General features: G+C 47.4%; 1 protein-coding gene across 7 annotated transcripts in view; it reads right to left on the minus strand.

Annotated features, from left to right (window-relative positions):
• Positions 1-16360, minus strand: part of ASTN2 (astrotactin 2) — a 262038-nt gene that overhangs the window by 22788 nt on the left and 222890 nt on the right. For all 7 annotated transcript variants that reach the window (XM_090121266.1, XM_031601586.2, XM_031601585.2 and 4 more), the window contains one exon: positions 5340-5481. In XM_090121266.1, coding sequence (XP_089977392.1) covers positions 5340-5481 — 142 coding nt within the window. The remainder of the gene's footprint in view (positions 1-5339; positions 5482-16360) is intronic.

Consider the following 16360-nt stretch of genomic DNA (forward strand, 5'->3'; position numbering starts at 1 on the left):
AAGTGATGGAACAGACACACTGCAGTAGCTCCTGAAGGTGCTGCTCTGAGTCAGCCAGGCTGGGGTAGATACAGACACAGAGTCATGAAACTGTCTGAGTTGGAAGGGACCATTAAGGGCCATGTAGTTCAGCTCTCCTGAAATGAACATCTACAGCTCAATCAGGTTGCTCAGAGCCCTGTCCATAGCAAGAGGCAGCTTCTAATTTCACAGCCCAAGGGAACAGAAAAACAGATGGAGGTGAGAGAGACAAAGGAATCTGCTCACATCACCCCATGGAGCAAATGACAAAGTTGAGAAGAGCCTCTTGCACCTTGCCTGACATGATGGAAGCAGGAATGTCTTTCACGTGGCTCCCATACATGTATGCTTCCACACAGGGTGGTAATAAAAGACGTCAATGTTGGAAACTTCAGCAAGAGGCCAACATGCATGGGATGTCACTGACATTAGCAGAGACTGTCTCCTCACTGTGCTGAGCCTCTGTCCTCCCTGTACAGACCATGTCCCAGGGGGCCAATCTTCCACCACTACAGGGATCTGCACAAAGTCCACATGGGTTCAGACTGCTCAGTGTTGGATTTACTTCAGCAAAAACAACCACACATCCAAGCCAACATGTGGGCAGCTGGGTTCTGAAGTAACCCTGGTCTGCTGAGAAAGGAAGAGCCAGAAGTCAAAGGCTGGGATTTAGCAAGCACTTGTTCTACTCCTGACTTGCCTTGCTTGAGTATCTGCAAGCCAGGAATGCCTGAGAAGAAACTACAGCCATACATCGCTTAACTTCGGGAAGCTGGAAAGCATGTGGAATAGAAGAGGTGGATGCAGTGAAGCAGCACAGCTCCTGTGCACATGAGGGACTCAGCCAAGGGCTGCAGCAGATGTGTTTTAACCCATGCCACTGAGCTATTTGGGATCTGTCTCCGATTTCTCCAGCACTCATTCATGTGTCGTCCTGACGGAAGACCAACAATAACAATTAGTATCACATAAGGAGCGGCAGACTGTTGCCAGCATTAGCAGACACTTGAGCACCAAGGGTTTCCATTCCACTTTTTATCCCAGCTATGCATACGGCAGAGGTCAGTCAACATTAATCAGTCTTGTTCTGAGCCAGCTCCTTCAGTGCGTTCAGCTTTGCTTGAATTGCAATCGCTGTCTCTCAGTGCTACAAAGATTCTCAACATTCAACCACTTTGCCTCCTTCCTTACACCCACCCAAAAGAAGTGTTTTTACTGTGTGATGACAGGCTAAGCCTGGCCATGCTGGAGATGGCCTCCAAGCCAATAGGCATCCTGCTGGCTGAGCGGGGCATGTGGGTCTTGGCCAGGAGCTTTGTGTTGCTGCTCTGAGCTCTAAATCCACTTCCATCCCATTGGAGGGCCTGACCTTCATCCACTTTCCCAACATTTCTGAAACTCACTCTCCCAGATCCCCTGGGCTGGTTTGGGATCACTCATGGGAAACCTGATGTGGGCCAGCAAAGGGAAGGTAAATTTGAGCTCCCTGTCAGCGCATGAACACACTTCCTAAGAAAGGCTCTGGGAGGGATCCTGATGACTTCCATATTATTTCCAGTAAATTTTGTGCTGATTCTTGGCACAAACACCGGAAATGAATAGGCTAGGTCAGGAATGTAAATAAAGCGAAACATTGGGATTTAATCTAATCTATAATTATAGTATCTGTGGTGCAGGGAAGAGGTTGGTGTGTTTGCACTGCAGCTCCATAGAGGAGCCAGAGGGGGGGTTTATTTCTCTTTCCAAATGTTCCATTTCTGGCTCCCACCTCTTGGTGTATCCCCAAGCATCTGAAACAATCGTACTGGGTTGGCAGGGCTGCTTTCCAGCAGCCCATCAGGTACAGCTCAGCAGAGGCATCCCCAGGCACCCAGGGGATGGCAGGTGAGAAGCTGAGATAGTTGAGCTGGACTGGAGGCTCAGGGAGGCTGTGGGACGCACAAGGGAAGCTTCTGTCTCAGCACAAACAGCACCGTTGGGTTGTAGGGTGTTGAGCTATGTAAGGACCATGAGCTATGCAAGGTTAGTCCTCCAGGCTGAATTTAACCTCCACATGTGGGCATCCACATCAACCATATGCCTCAACCAATGGCTCCATGCAGCCTTGCTGAAGTGGACTACTTTCCATCATCTCAACCCCAGTGTACTGCAGGCAGGGGAAAGAAAAAGGCTGACAGGAAACATATGTCCGTCAGTCTGAAACTGCAAAGGACAAAGAAATCAGTTCTCCTTTTGTTAGTGCGTGTTTTGAAATTACAGAAGTCTCAAAAGCAGAGGAATCAATCCGACTGCTTGTTTGCTTGTCTGCAGAGCATTTTTTTGGATTTGTTTTTCATGCACAAGCTCGGCTTTGATCTCAGGGTGGTAATATGCCAAACAAGTGGCCAACAGCAGTGAAACTGCCATAGGTACTGCAGAAGAAATGGGACAGGACATCAGATGCATTTACAAAGCAGAAGAGACTCCCATAATCTCACAGCCCCCCTTCAGTGATACCCTCAGACTACTGAACAAGCAAAAGCATTTGCTTTTGAAGAGCTCCAATGCTGCAGGATCTGTGTGCTCACCTACCAGCCTGGAGAAAAGCACAGATCCCTGCCGAGCTGCTATAATCAGGATTAATACCAGCTTGGAGCCTTCCAACAAAGCTGTTTTTTTTTCCCCACAAAAACAAATGAAACAAGCAGAAGAAATTCAATTTCAGAAGTGACCCCGTGCCCGTGTTTCTGTTGTTGTTATGTCCACGCGGGCTCAGAACAGAGTGTTAGCCTCACATTTCACTGTTCTGGCTTTCTTCATGCTCTGTCGCAACTGTATGGACATCTGAAAAGAGGAATATTTAATGTGTGTACTTATGTATCTGAGAATGCACAGATGCTAAGTAAACACGTGCTGGTTGGCTCTCAGGCTGGAGCAAACGTGTGTGCACTGGATGTGCAAGCACAGTAGTGTTTGCAAACACACTGAGCACAGGAGTGTTGGTCCAGGCAGGTGTCCTGGTGCACACAGCAGCAGATGCTGAGCAAAGGGGGATGTGATGTGTGCACATTTTTTGGATGGCCAAGAAAGCAGGTCTGTGCCCCACACATGCCAGCACATATGTGTGTCTGTACACATGCATGTAAGTGTGAACAGTCCTGAAAACTGGACACCAAGCCCTGCTGAGCATGAGCTAGTGGACAGAGCCAATGCATCTGTGCATCACCCTGTCCTCTCCCAGCAACTCTGCGCTGTCCCCGCAGAAGCAATAGGGCCAAAGCCCTCTGGTGCCAAGGGACTGATGCCTGCTGGCTCCCCATGCAGAGCTGCTGTTCCTCGCCTTTGAGACACCTGCCAGGAACAAACACAGGACACAGGGCATTGCCAAGCCCTGCTCGTCCCCACCACAGCAGTGTGACGCAAGACCTTGAAGCAGAAGCCTGGCTTTGGCCATAGAGTGGCCAGGACACAACCCTGAACAAAGCCTCCCACCCAAGGCTCTCCCAGCCCTCTATAGCCATCAGGAATTAGATCACAGAGCCCCTGAAGAGACGAGTGAGCGCAATTATCCCTGCCCAGCAGATGGGGAAGATGATCTGGCAGTGTGGGCTGCCAAGCAGCCAGATCTCCTGGCTCCCAACCCCACACCCCCCCATCCAACCCAGCAGCTCGTCCCGCGCCTGGCGCTTTGGCAGCTGCAATCGCTGATAGCTCACAACCAAGTTTATGGGCAGTGGGTCATTAGTGAGCTCTGCACTTGTTCCAGGCTTTCCCTGGCACCTTTTCAGAGCGACTCAGTTCCCAGTGATATTAATAATTATATTTATCCATTATAGATATTTAACAAGAAAACATTTAAAATGATGAAATGGAGAGAGGAGCCTTCTCCTGGACGCCACTCTGCTTGAGATACAAAATAAAGACTCTGCCATCTTTGGAGGCTGTCAACATATTTAACTTTGGGGCGGTGGAGGGGGAGCAAAGGGAAAGTATTAATCAAGATCTTAAAAGTTCTCGCTGACAGACCATTTGCCAGCTCTTGCTTTAACTGCTTTTGTGGTCCCATAAAAAGTTTCATTACTCACTACAAAATGTGTTTTAATTATTACAGTCGCTCTGACATTAAGCTCTGGGTGTTTCTCTCTTGCTTACTCTGTCTCTCCTTCAACTCCTTGCCTCCTTTTTATTCCTCTTCTTTTTTTTCTTTTTTTTCCTTTTCACTGACCCTCCCAACTCGTGCCACCTCCCACAGGACAGAGGATGCCATGGCTAGAGAAGGGCCTGAGGATCTCAGCTCCCCAATGGGAGAGAGCTGACTGAATTCTTTGGCATCATCCTTCCACAGACTTCAGCACTTTGGGACCTCTTGGATAGAATCATTAATAATAGAACCACAGAATGGCTTAAGTTGGAAGGGATCTCAAAGATCATCCAGTATAACAACGTTGCCAAGGGGTATAGGCAGCAAAACTCCTCAGCATCACAAGGATGCCATGGCTGCAGCAATGAGGACAGGAAAACATGGGTGTGCTCGAGTACAGCACGCACCTGCTGAGTGTCCACTGTCCCGTTCTGGGGGAATAAAAATATAATAGGGAGCATGCTGCTGTGTCTGCCTCATGGCTCTGCTCTGCCTCCTCCACGTCTTCAGGTCCCTGCCTTCAATCCATCTCCACATGCTCTTCTTTCCCATGGAAACTTACTCCTACTTTCTTGATCAGACACCCTTCAAACTACAGTGAAAGAGAAGTCAATACTTGGATGCTGAAATTATCCCTTTACTTTGGATATGAGTTACTTCCTAAGATTCAAACAAAAAATCCAGTCTCGTGTTTTTATATGTGTTATCTCAGAAGAGCCAAGTGATTAAGTACATCAGCATAGGTGTGACCATGCATCCCTACAGAAGTGACTGGATGGTGGACAGGTGTACTTGGTGCCTCTCCAATCTGGTAAATGTGTCTTAGTGAGACAAACATCAACTGATGTGAGCAACCCCTCTCACATCCTTGACATCTTGCACTCTCAGCTGACCAGGAACATGACAGTGTGTGCAACATCAGCTTGGTTTGTCCATGCAAGACAAACTCAATGCACCTGGAAGCCCATCACACTGAAAATGTAAGTGGAGTCTCCCACAGGCTGCCAGTGTTCCACTGCTGTACTGGCAGACACTGGTTTTCCATTTCACTGGTTGAGCCCAACACCCAAAGCAACAGCCTCACTGTTTGTCCACTGTTTGGTGTAACACTGTGCTGACCAAAAAGGATAATAACCATCATGTAATCCCACTGGAGTTCCCCCTTGCCCACAGGACCTCCCCACATGCCTCTCCTTACTTGTAGAGACCATCTGGTTCCAGGCACTTGAAAATAACTGAGTAGAGGCTGGTTTCAGGGACATCTCCATGGCTCCGACCCGCTGCCACACAGGACGTTGCAAGGCCAGAAAGCAAATCATCTGCAAAGCTTAAAGATTCTCCTGGAGAGCAAAGAGATGAGAAAGACCAGAACATCAATATAGGTGCAAATTATCACTGGACATCAACAAAATAATGCAGGAACATCTCTACAGAGCACAGCGTAAGGGGAAGCAACAACATCCAGCTGGAAGGAATGGCCCCACATCTATGTGGAGAATGTTACTTGGGGACAAAACAAGTAGAAAACACATTCAGGACGAGAGCTGTAACTGGGATCCACAGCAGAAACTGTGCCCAGTGCTAAGTCAGAGCTTGGGAAAGTGTTCCACGAGCACAGTAGCAACACATGTGGGACCACCACCAAGGAGGTCCCTGGGGCAGCACAGATGCCCACACTCAGCAGGGCCCTCCTGCCCTGAGAGCACTTCCAGTTCTCAAAAGGGGACATGGCCTTTTTCAAAAATTCCCTGTCACTGTGAAATATGTTTCAGCTATGTGAGATTATCAAGCAAGGAGACGTTTATAGAGCTTGGATGTAATTGCTTTCAATGTGCTGTTTATTTTTTTATTCATTCAGTGGAAATCAGTAGCTTTGCACTCCCTTTCATGTGAGCTCCGCCGGCTCCTGGAGCTGATTGCTGCAGTGCTCAGCCCAGCCACACTGAAGGACATTCGCCCCATTACAGGCATTCAAAGAAAAATAATAACAATTAAAAAACCACTGAAAGACTTTTTTTTTTTTTTTTTTTGGTCTTCTGGTTTATAAAGCTTATTAAACGCTTAGATCACGACCCAGCTGAAACTGAAAATGTCCCATTTATTAAGCTCTTTGGACCTGATTATTCACTGCTGTGCAAGCTGGCTCCTTGCACTGAAGATGCTGAGCATTCCATTCCCATTTTGCATCAGTGTAACCGAAAGCTCAAGGTACCCAGCAGTACAAATCCTGAGCAGCTGCCCTGGTTGTGCCCTTGGAGAAGCAGAGAGAGGACGGATGCAGCTGCTGAGCGGTGCTGGGATCAGCAGAGCTGGGCCCAAGCTGCAGCACTGGGTACTCACACACGTGTAAATGTCAAAGCACCGCAGCAGAGATTGGAAAATTCCCTTCTCAGCACATTTCTCTCTTTATTCTTCTGTAAGCAAAATTAAGTGAGGACTACTGAAGTGAAGCACCAGTCTAGTCTCTTGGTATAGACTGTAAGAAATACCCCACTGGTATGCCCAGCCCAGAATGCCTCACTGTGTGGCCGGATTACCCAGGTAGAAGAAAAAAACCCATCCTCCTCAGCCCCCCCAGGCCGTGTTTGAGTCGTCTCAAGATACACAATTCAGTAACAAATGTCCCCCTTGGCTAGAGAAAAGAGCAGCAATAAATACTTTTCCTCCCTAAAGGAATCCAAGCCTTAATTATTCATTTTAATGCTCCCAGCACGACTTGTTCTTTCCAAACGTTTTTCAGGCAGCTGTCACCAGGTTCCAGAGTTTACCCTGGCTACCAGAGCTGGGGCTGTACCACAGCCCAGGTCAACTCAGCGGGCAGGTTGGGTTGGCAGCCCAAAAGTCACTGCCTGGAAGTTGCACAGCCTTCAGCAAGTCCCTCAGCGCTGGGGTGATGGTTTAAACAAACAAACAAAACTCTACTGCACATCTCCAATTCTCATTTCCATCCCTTCCCATTATGACATCGGGTTGGACTTGGGAACTCCCTGTCACCAGAAGTCACCGAGGACACTGTCACCACGGATGAATCACTGACACGTAACGAGAAAACAGCACCAGAGTGTGCTGCTGAACTACAGAAAGACCTTTTGATCCTCTTCAGACCTCAAACAACTGCTCTCTGGATGAGGAAGAAACTTCATGGAGGGCAGACAATCCCATGGGTGTCTCTGTGGGCATCCCACATCTTCCTCTGGAGCACTCAGAGCCATCTACCCAGCCTCTGGGTCAAGCCCGTCTGGCAGCTCCTACAGCATGACTAAAGATGTGGGTGTTAGTTTCATTTTATTGAGTTTTCATTACAGCACTTTCTTCACTTCCTTTCCTGCTTCCCTTGGACCCCGCTCTTTGCAAGCTGGCTATTTATCTGACCCAGTCACTGCACTACCCTGGGACCAAAACCCAAGTCAGCCCCTAGATGTAGACCAGGAGCTTGTCAGCTGGATATACCTAAGGCAGCACGTGTGTTTGCCAGCCTTGCAAGAGGATGACAGACCACGAACCCTATCAAGTGAAAGTGGACCTGGGGTGCTGCAGCAATAGAGCAGTACCCAGCAGGCTGCACAAAGCCCAGACAAGGGCTCAGCAGGACGGCACCGCGCTGCATTGCTCCGCCACGCTCACGAACAAGACACAGGAAAAAGCAAGGCTTCACAGGGAGATAACAAAAGGCCCAAGTTTAGCGTACATGCAGAGGCATAAAAAGAGCAGGAAGAGCTACGCTGCTCTGTGAATGCACCACCAGGGCAGGTGATCAGATGGAAACTAAATATTTAGGCTAATGGGCAGTAATGGCACAAGAAAGTAAATTGGATATGAATAGATGGTCTACTCCTGAGAAGGACAAATAACCTAACTATCTCTTTGGATAGAGTTTGATCATTTCATAAAAGGGATTATATGGATAAGTAGCTTGTGATGGAAAGCAATGGAGCTTCTCTTTCCCGTCTGGACCTGTGTTCTCACACACCCCGCCAGCAAATATAAAGAAGGATTTCAGCCTCCCAGAGCAGCCCTGGAGCGCAGTCCTCCTAGACTGCTGTAGTAGCTTTGCTCGCATTATTAAATTTCAGTAAGAATTCAGAAAGATTCTCTGCAGAGTAAATGATAGCTAAGTAGATCATCTCTGTGGAGGAGGAGATATTTTATTGACCAGACAGACATCTGTGCCCTTCATTAATAGTAATAAATAATTGATGTCACACTAAATAAAGCAATGAGCTGTTACAGATATCAAGGACAAATGACCATCTCCTGTGAGGATGCCTCACCTGTGTTCACTTCTCAATGGCAAGAAAACCAAACCAGAGCTCAGTGCCACTATATTAAGTGCTGCTCGCAGAGCCAAAGAAGGTCCTTCACACACTGATTACAGGCAGTGGAGAAATAGTGCTCAGCGTTGGGCTAATCATACACCAAATTCATGCCAGAATCTCTTCTTCTTCATTTCCATGCCACTGCCTTCCCAAGACCGGTCAGCCCCAAAGCACCCAGTTCCCCAGGCAGCTTTAGAATACCAATCTCTGCTCTGCTAATGACCCTCAGAAAGATGCAGCTCTCTCCAGGCACTTTCCTTCTCTCCAGTACAACTCCTCACTGTGCCTCATCCTCTTCTACAGACGGGGCTGTGGAGTTTGGCAGATTTCCTCTTTTCTGTTTTGTAAACATGAATCTTATACTAGCTGTGGTGTCACACTGAGTCAGTGCTCTCCCCAGAACAGAAGGAAGTAACAGCATGCTTGGAACCTGCTGGGAGTTACTCTACTGCGTGAAGCTTTGCAGTCTAATGGCCCAAAGCTGCTCACACCAAGGCATGCTGTAGGTCAAGCCACAGTGATGGCTCTGGGAGAGACAACAAGGAACCCAAAGGGATGACTGCTCTGGTGGGCAGCAACCCAGCTTCCACCCACTGCAACCTGTGCCAACGGGCAGCACGTGGGGCGAACTGCTCACCAGCCATCCCATTGAAGGCAATGGGATTATGGCACTGAGCTCCACCAGCCTGAACAAGAGAGCAGGGCCAGGAGCCTTGGTGAGGTTGGAGGAGCAAAAGGGACCTTCAGAGATGCTCCCACACCTCCAGGGAGGTGCTGCGAATCCAAATGGAAGAGTAGAAGAGAGGAGACCTGTGCTGAGATTGACCTTGGAGATTCCTAGAAAGATCATGAAGGGGAAAGCAGAAAGGAACCAACATCTCTGTCTCGACAGCTTCTTTACTAGACTGGATTGAACCAACCCTGCAACGTTACCAGCCACTTTCTTCTGATTGTGGTTTTCTCTCTCTGTCTTTCTGCCTTTTGTTTTTTTTTCAACCTGTTTTCAATTTACTCTTGTGGCATCTCTGACTGTGACCTCATTCTGGTACTTAGGGGAAAAAAAAAAAAAAGAAAAAAGAAAAAGAGAGTGTCCTTTAGAAAAGAAATGAAAGAAATCATATTTTATTTAGTTTGGTTGGTTTTGAAGCTTTAGCAGAAGAAAGATTAACCTTTTCTGCCTAACTTAATGAAAACAAGGAGAAAGCCTGTATGGATAAATAAATATCTGTGTGGGTATGGAGCAGGCACGATCGTGTTACAGCCCCGGTGGAGCTGTAATAGGGAACAGGCGCGTTCCTGCACAGCGGCTCCCAATTCCCTATCCATTTTCAAGGAAAGAAAAACAGAGTAGAATGTCAGAGGCCCAAGTGGGCATGAACGAGGAAGCCCAGGGAAGGCAGATGGGGCCCTGCGAGGACTTCTGTCCCCGGCTGTGACCTCCAGAGCAAGGCAGCAAAGCAGATGGAAAAAAAGGCCCTATTCCACTTTGCTCTTGCCAGGTTGTGTTTCCTGAAATGAGGAAACAAATGGCACGCTGAACCCTCCAAATTTGTCATGTTTTGGGGCAGCTCGTCACACTCTCTTCTTCCTCCAGGGTTCTGCCCCTGAAGAGAGGAGGATACTAGGAGGTCTGTGAGCAGAAGGCCTGGAGCAGGGTTGGGGAGGGAGAGTGGGGAGCAGGGCTGCTCCTTCCCAGCAGGCCATACCTGGGCTGAATGAACTCCGGGTCTGGCTCCTGGTGGGGGCAATCAGTGAGAAGTGGTTCATCTTGGAGGCAAAGGGCTGATTTAAATTAGTGTAACATAACTTCAGGCATCAGAGTTGCTCTTATTTACATCAGCAGATGGCCTGTCTTCCGCCTTGGAGAACACTAAAAGCAAAATGTCCTCACTGATGCTGGTGGAAGGATGTCAAAATCTCCTTCCCTGCAAGGTGTGCCAGATTATATTTTAGTTATTACTAAAAAATCTTCTGCCCACAATTCTGGGAGCACCCACACTCGCTGTCCACTGTGTTACATGGAACATGCCTAAAACCCCATGCCCAAAAATCCAAGAAGTCCCTTCTTTGTGGTGACTTCTCCAATTTCTCTGGCTTGACACAAGTTGTCCATACTGAAATGGAAAAGCTAGTGATTATTTTGTGCAACTTCAGGCACAATTCGTGCCTTACTTGCTAATTTGTACAGTGGCACAAATTACAGCACTTCTCTGAATGACTTTGCCTGAGTTATGAATTTGGGGGAGGTTCCTTCACACATCTGTGCATTATTAGATACATCAAGAATGATGAAGGGTTCTCCTCTGGGCTTCCCAGTTCTTCTGCTGATGCTGCATTTGCAAATGGCTGAATTTAAGGAGCAACATTTTAGCTGAGCTAAGAGCGAAAATTGCATTCTAGTGCCACAGAAATCCCATGAATGGCTTTGATGGTTCTCTCCAAGGCCACAACTTACTGCATGAGCAGCAACCACATGGAACTGAAGGATGGGCTGTCTTGCACCGTTCTTATCAAGAGCAGCCAGTTGCACAGAAAGAAAATGGTCTTAATTTGGATGAGCTGCAACGTTCTGAAAACATGATGCACAAGGTTAACCATGAGCGTCTTCTTCCTTTAGGGTCATCAGTAGGACTCACTGCTCTTTCACCTGAGCTCTGCACAGACACTGCTTATCACAGTTCTTTCGCAGTCAGTCTCCAAGACCTTGGAAAAACTCCTTCAACTCACATAAAAATGCATTGCCTCCTCCATCTCCCCCAAGGCAGAACGCTGTTGGAGGAGAATGAGAATTAATGCATTTCACTCTGTACTGTGAGCCCTCCAGTATTTCTCAGGGTTCACTGGGTTGCTAAGGGTCAACCACAGCCAGACACAAGCAGACTCTGCTATGCTTGGAACCATCCAGACAGAAGCCAGTTCCAATCTCAAAGCCACGTATTCATGTTTTCACATTAGCATGGTAGAGAGTCCAAGTGAATGTACGTATTCCCTTGGAGTTAGTTTTGGACTCTGCAACATGTTAAAAGTGACTTGATTTCAAGGCAAAGTGGGAACCCATTTGTGCTGGGAGTTGCGCAGACACAAAGAAAAGACATGATGAGCTTTGTCCACTTCTTGTCTGGGAGAAGATTTTATCCACCACTTCAGATCTAGTTCCCATCCTCATTCTTGCTCTCCTTTCACTTCTTTTTAATTAGAGGTTTCTCAACAACAGACCAGTGGCCTGGAGACCCCAAGGCCCATGGTCAGCAGTCTGCAGATCATCTAGGGACTGCATGGAGCATTAAGACCAACTGGAAGCCCACCTTCCCCGCTACAGCCCCAGTCACTCCTCTGCTGCATATTCAGATGTTTCACAGACAGCAGCTAGCCCTGTATCATAACATCTCAACACGAGTCAGCAGCGTGCCCTGGCAGCCAAGAAGGCAAATTGCATTTTGGGGTGCATTAGTCTGGAAGGCATGTCCTATGAGGAGCAAATGAGGACACTTAGGTTGTCCTTAGTCTAACACTTAGCAGGAGAGGAGAGGAGGCCAAGTAGCAACAAAATGGCTCTCTACAACCTCCTGAAGAGGGGTACGGGAAAGGGATGAGATGACGAGACGAAACTGCCTAGTTTAAGTGGCTCTAGTGATATTCAGACATTGTGTCCTACACACAAACTTGTCTACTGCACAATCGTCCTAACTCGCCTAGTATATTATGGTTCATGCAGAAATCAGGGGATATCTGCCAAACAGCAAGGGCTGCTCCTTCATTTCCAGCTCTGCTGGACAGTCCCTAATCTTCATTTTCAATTCTTTATGACCAAATGCTACAGCAGTTCACACATAACCACGCTGGCAGACTTTGTCTGCTGGAGATGAAGCCTTTAGAGAGGACACACATGCACACGTGCATGAACACTGACACTGCACCAGCCTCAAATACCAGACTAGCAGGAGGGGTAAGAACGTTTCCTGGAAAGAAGTTCAGGGTAAAATTAACCTCTACAAATATGATTATTTTGGGTGATTTGTCAAATCAAATTATTGTAAGCCTATGCTGAAAAGCCATCGGGTGATCTGTGCTTCAATTCATTTTGCACTTTTTGGACTTGTGAATTCAGCAGATTCCTTCCATATCATCACTGTTTCCTATCCTTCCACCTGGTCCCTTCTTACACTTCAGTGCTGGGAAATGGACCAAACCATGCACCAAAGTTCACTGCCTGAAGTGGCAATCAATTTAAATAAACTATTCTTCATTTAGTCCCATTTATTCTAAATAGTGGCAGCATGCACAGATGCAGATGTTCATAGACAATTAGTGCTAAGACTTTGGACCAGTATATTTAGAAGGGCTCAGCACACACAACTGCAGCCAGATCTGCAGCTTGTTAGCCAACGAACACTTACAGAAATTGGTCCTGATGGAGAGACCTGCATGGAAGCAGACCTCTTACTTGGCCCTAACGTTCACTTTTGAACATTTGAGAATGTGGGGGCAGATACTCAGTTCATAAAATCTCCTGTAGCTCCCTTGAAGTCAATGGAACAATAACAATTTACACTAGCTGAGTTTCTGCATCCTGGCTGTGAGCTATTTGGAACAACTACACCATAATGATTATTACAGATATTTCAGATCACTTGTGTGAGATGGATAGGAGAACACCGCTGCACAGGAAAATAGAGTTGGTTTGCTATGATTTCCAAAGAATTATGGACCCATATCTTGCAAACATTTACACATGTTTAGCTTTATTCATGTGAGTTGTTCCATTACACCCATGCGCCAGATAAACTAATGTACATGTCTGCAGAACTGAGGTTAAACCTTGTGAAAACACAAGTGAGTTCTAAATATTTTTGTAGATTTGTTCAGTTGCCTCACATTCAGCCTGGAAGGCATGTCATCGTACCGCGCTTCTTTTCATAACTTCCCATTTATCAAGCAGTACCACAGGAGAAGCCAAACATGATAAAACTCAGGAAGAAGTGATTATCTGACCAAACTCTGAATCCAGAAAACACCCACCCCTTGGGTCTAATGTATCCAAGAGCTGACATCTGCTCATGAACAAGGAATTACCTGGGTAACTAACGTATATTCACAAAGATGATGCAAAGAAAGGGTGTTGCTTTTTAAAGGCAGCAGGTTTGGGGCTAGAACCCAGACATTCAGTCCAGGCTTTCATCTCTGAATGACCAAAAACCCTTTCTATGATTAAAGAGAATCCGGGCACTGAGGATGCCTGCCACAAGCACACAGCAGGGCACTGGCACAGAAGGAAGGACTTCTGCTCTGAATTTTAAGTCACAATTCCTAGAAACCAAGACAAATCAATCCTGGCATCCACAGGAACGGGGAGCTGCTAGTAGCCAGGACAGCCCTGATGGATGATGTCTCCAGGAACCCGTCTCACCATGGGCCTGCCCTGGTGGGAAAAATGCTTTGCCTCCTAGATGTCCTTGGCAAAGGCAGGTATTGGGCACGCTCCCCATCCCCAGAAGTGCTGGGTCCGTGGGAGACACGTCATCACCAGCAACTGTGCAACATCTTTCAACTAAGAGGACAAAAGACAGATTCCCTGAATAAGCAGAGAAGGATTAAGCCAAGTGGTAAATGGATTCCAGGGCTCCTCCAGGATCTGTGCTGATGAGGAAAGCCAGCGCCAGGTAGCCAACCCAGAGCTTGTATGGAAAGGTTATCACTTCTCTCTTCTCTTCAAAACTGTAAATAGAACCCAAACATTGCTTGGGCCATGTTAGGAAGATAAGGTGAATCTCTCCCATCCCTTGCACAGCCTGAAATAGAAGCCCCATTGCTCCCCATCCTGAGCATCAGGCATAGCATGCTGACATTTAGCAGCAGGGAAAATTACCCAAACAACAAACCATCTCAGTCTCTCTTCCTCCCTCCCTTCCCCTGATCCCCTGGAAAATATTCATAAAGTGAAGTGGAAAACAAAACAAAGCAAAACAAAACAAAACAAAAAACAACACCCAAACCCCAACAACTCCTTTCCAACCCTCCTTGGGCTGTGGAAACAACATGTAGAGCAGAACAGTGAGTCAGGCTCTGCTAACTGAGCAGTGCCACCAGTCCTGAAGCAGAGATGATTCACCAAAGCAACAAGAGCTAGAAGGTAGAAGAGACCAAAGAGAGGGTGGGGAAAGCAAGCTGCATCCAAAAAGGGCAGGAAATAAGAAATGAAACAGTTCCGGGTGGCATGCACCTTGCTCTACATCAAACAGCACTCAGCTGGAACTGACTCAGGATGATTCACTTGATAATGGCGAAATTGTTCCCTTGGTGCTCTGTCCAGCCCTTTTTTTAAGAGGAGGATGGAAGAACAGATGTAAAACTTCAATTCATCCCCATTCCCTGCCGTCCTCTCTTTGCTGATGCTCAGTGCAGCCTCCCCTCCCTGCTGCCTCTTCATCCACCACTCCATTCCCGCACCCATCCCCTGGAACTGCGGCAGCACTACTCTGTTTTCTCCATAAAAGATGCTTTCAAGGAGATGAGAAAAGCAGGACCTGCTGAGGAGCACGGCATGCTGTGGGGAGGCCCTCCTGGATGCCACTGGCACTGAAAGCACACTGTCACAGAAGACAGGGAGGAGGATGCCTGGGGGGAGGCTCTGCCTGCCAGGATGGTCTCCTGCTATCCTCCCTCCGTCCCTCCTCCTCAGCTGTCCCCTCTCCTTTTATCTAAAATTCAATGGCAAAAACCTTGCTCTAAAAAAACCCCCACTACATAGATATAAATACATATTTTAAAAAAGGCAACCCAAAAACCAAAAAAACCCTCCCTCTCGAGCTCACAATGAGAGCTGTAAAACCTTTTTCAGCTTGGAAAATTCTCCCGGTCAGTTTTTCCTACTGTTTAATCCCCGCTTTGAGTTACACAGAATGAGTAAACACATTTTATAAGGTTCTAATTCATACCTAGCCCATACAGTTTATAGCTTAACATAGTAAAATATACAGAGACACACACGTTTTATACATATATATACACACGCTCACACACACGTGTGTAGAACAGCCTCTGTCCCACTCCTGAGAGCCTCCCAGCAGCAGGTCTGATGGCTCCGACGTGCTGGGCTCTGAAAGCAGCCTGGCATGCTCAGGTGTGAGCAGGCTGGCCTGGGGAGCCGCTTCCACTCCAGATTCCTACAACCTCCTTTGTAACAAATAATTACTCCATCTCGTTAAGGAACCAACGGGATTCACCTCTCTTGGAGGAACACCGCCACGTGGCATCCCAGGGACAGAAGATGTGGACCCAAGGGCTTTGTCACCTGGCTGTCACCTGAAGGCAGGAGATCTTTACTACTGTTGGCTAAGGAGTTCTCTCTAGCACTGCTCTGAAGAAGGCGGCTTCTCTTGAGCTTTTGTGCTCCTAATGAACACAAAACGAAGCGATGTGTGGCAGCTGGGAGGCTCAAAGTCATTCCTGAGACCCCTGAGCATGAAGACAAGATGGCACCACAGATATCTTCCAACAGCAGTTTGCTGGCAATGATGGTCACAGTTGGCTGAACCCGGGGGAATAATGCTGTGTCCATGTTTATTTCTCCTTATTCTCCTTATTCTTTCTGCCTGCTGTTGCTGTCAGAATCTTCAGATTCTCAAATGCAGACTTTGGTTTCAAGACTCAGATTATTCTGGGAGTTTTTCAGCTATGCAGTCCTTCCAAAGGTGTGGAAAAACACTGCGGGTCCTCAAGGTGAGGACCTCAATGAAATCATCAGCATAATTCAGACCCACCTCAGTCAGTTCATTGACAGCTTGCGTCACACGAAGGCAAAGACAAAAGCCATTGTTCAAGTGAGTGGTTGGAAGCTGCTTCCAGGCACACCAAATGTGAGATGTGGGCTCCGGGCCCCATCATGCTATTCTCATTTTCCTCC

Source organism: Phasianus colchicus, chromosome 19, assembly GCF_987193195.1.
Source record: "Phasianus colchicus chromosome 19, bPhaCol1.hap1.1, whole genome shotgun sequence".
NCBI classification, from domain to species: domain Eukaryota; kingdom Metazoa; phylum Chordata; class Aves; order Galliformes; family Phasianidae; genus Phasianus; species Phasianus colchicus.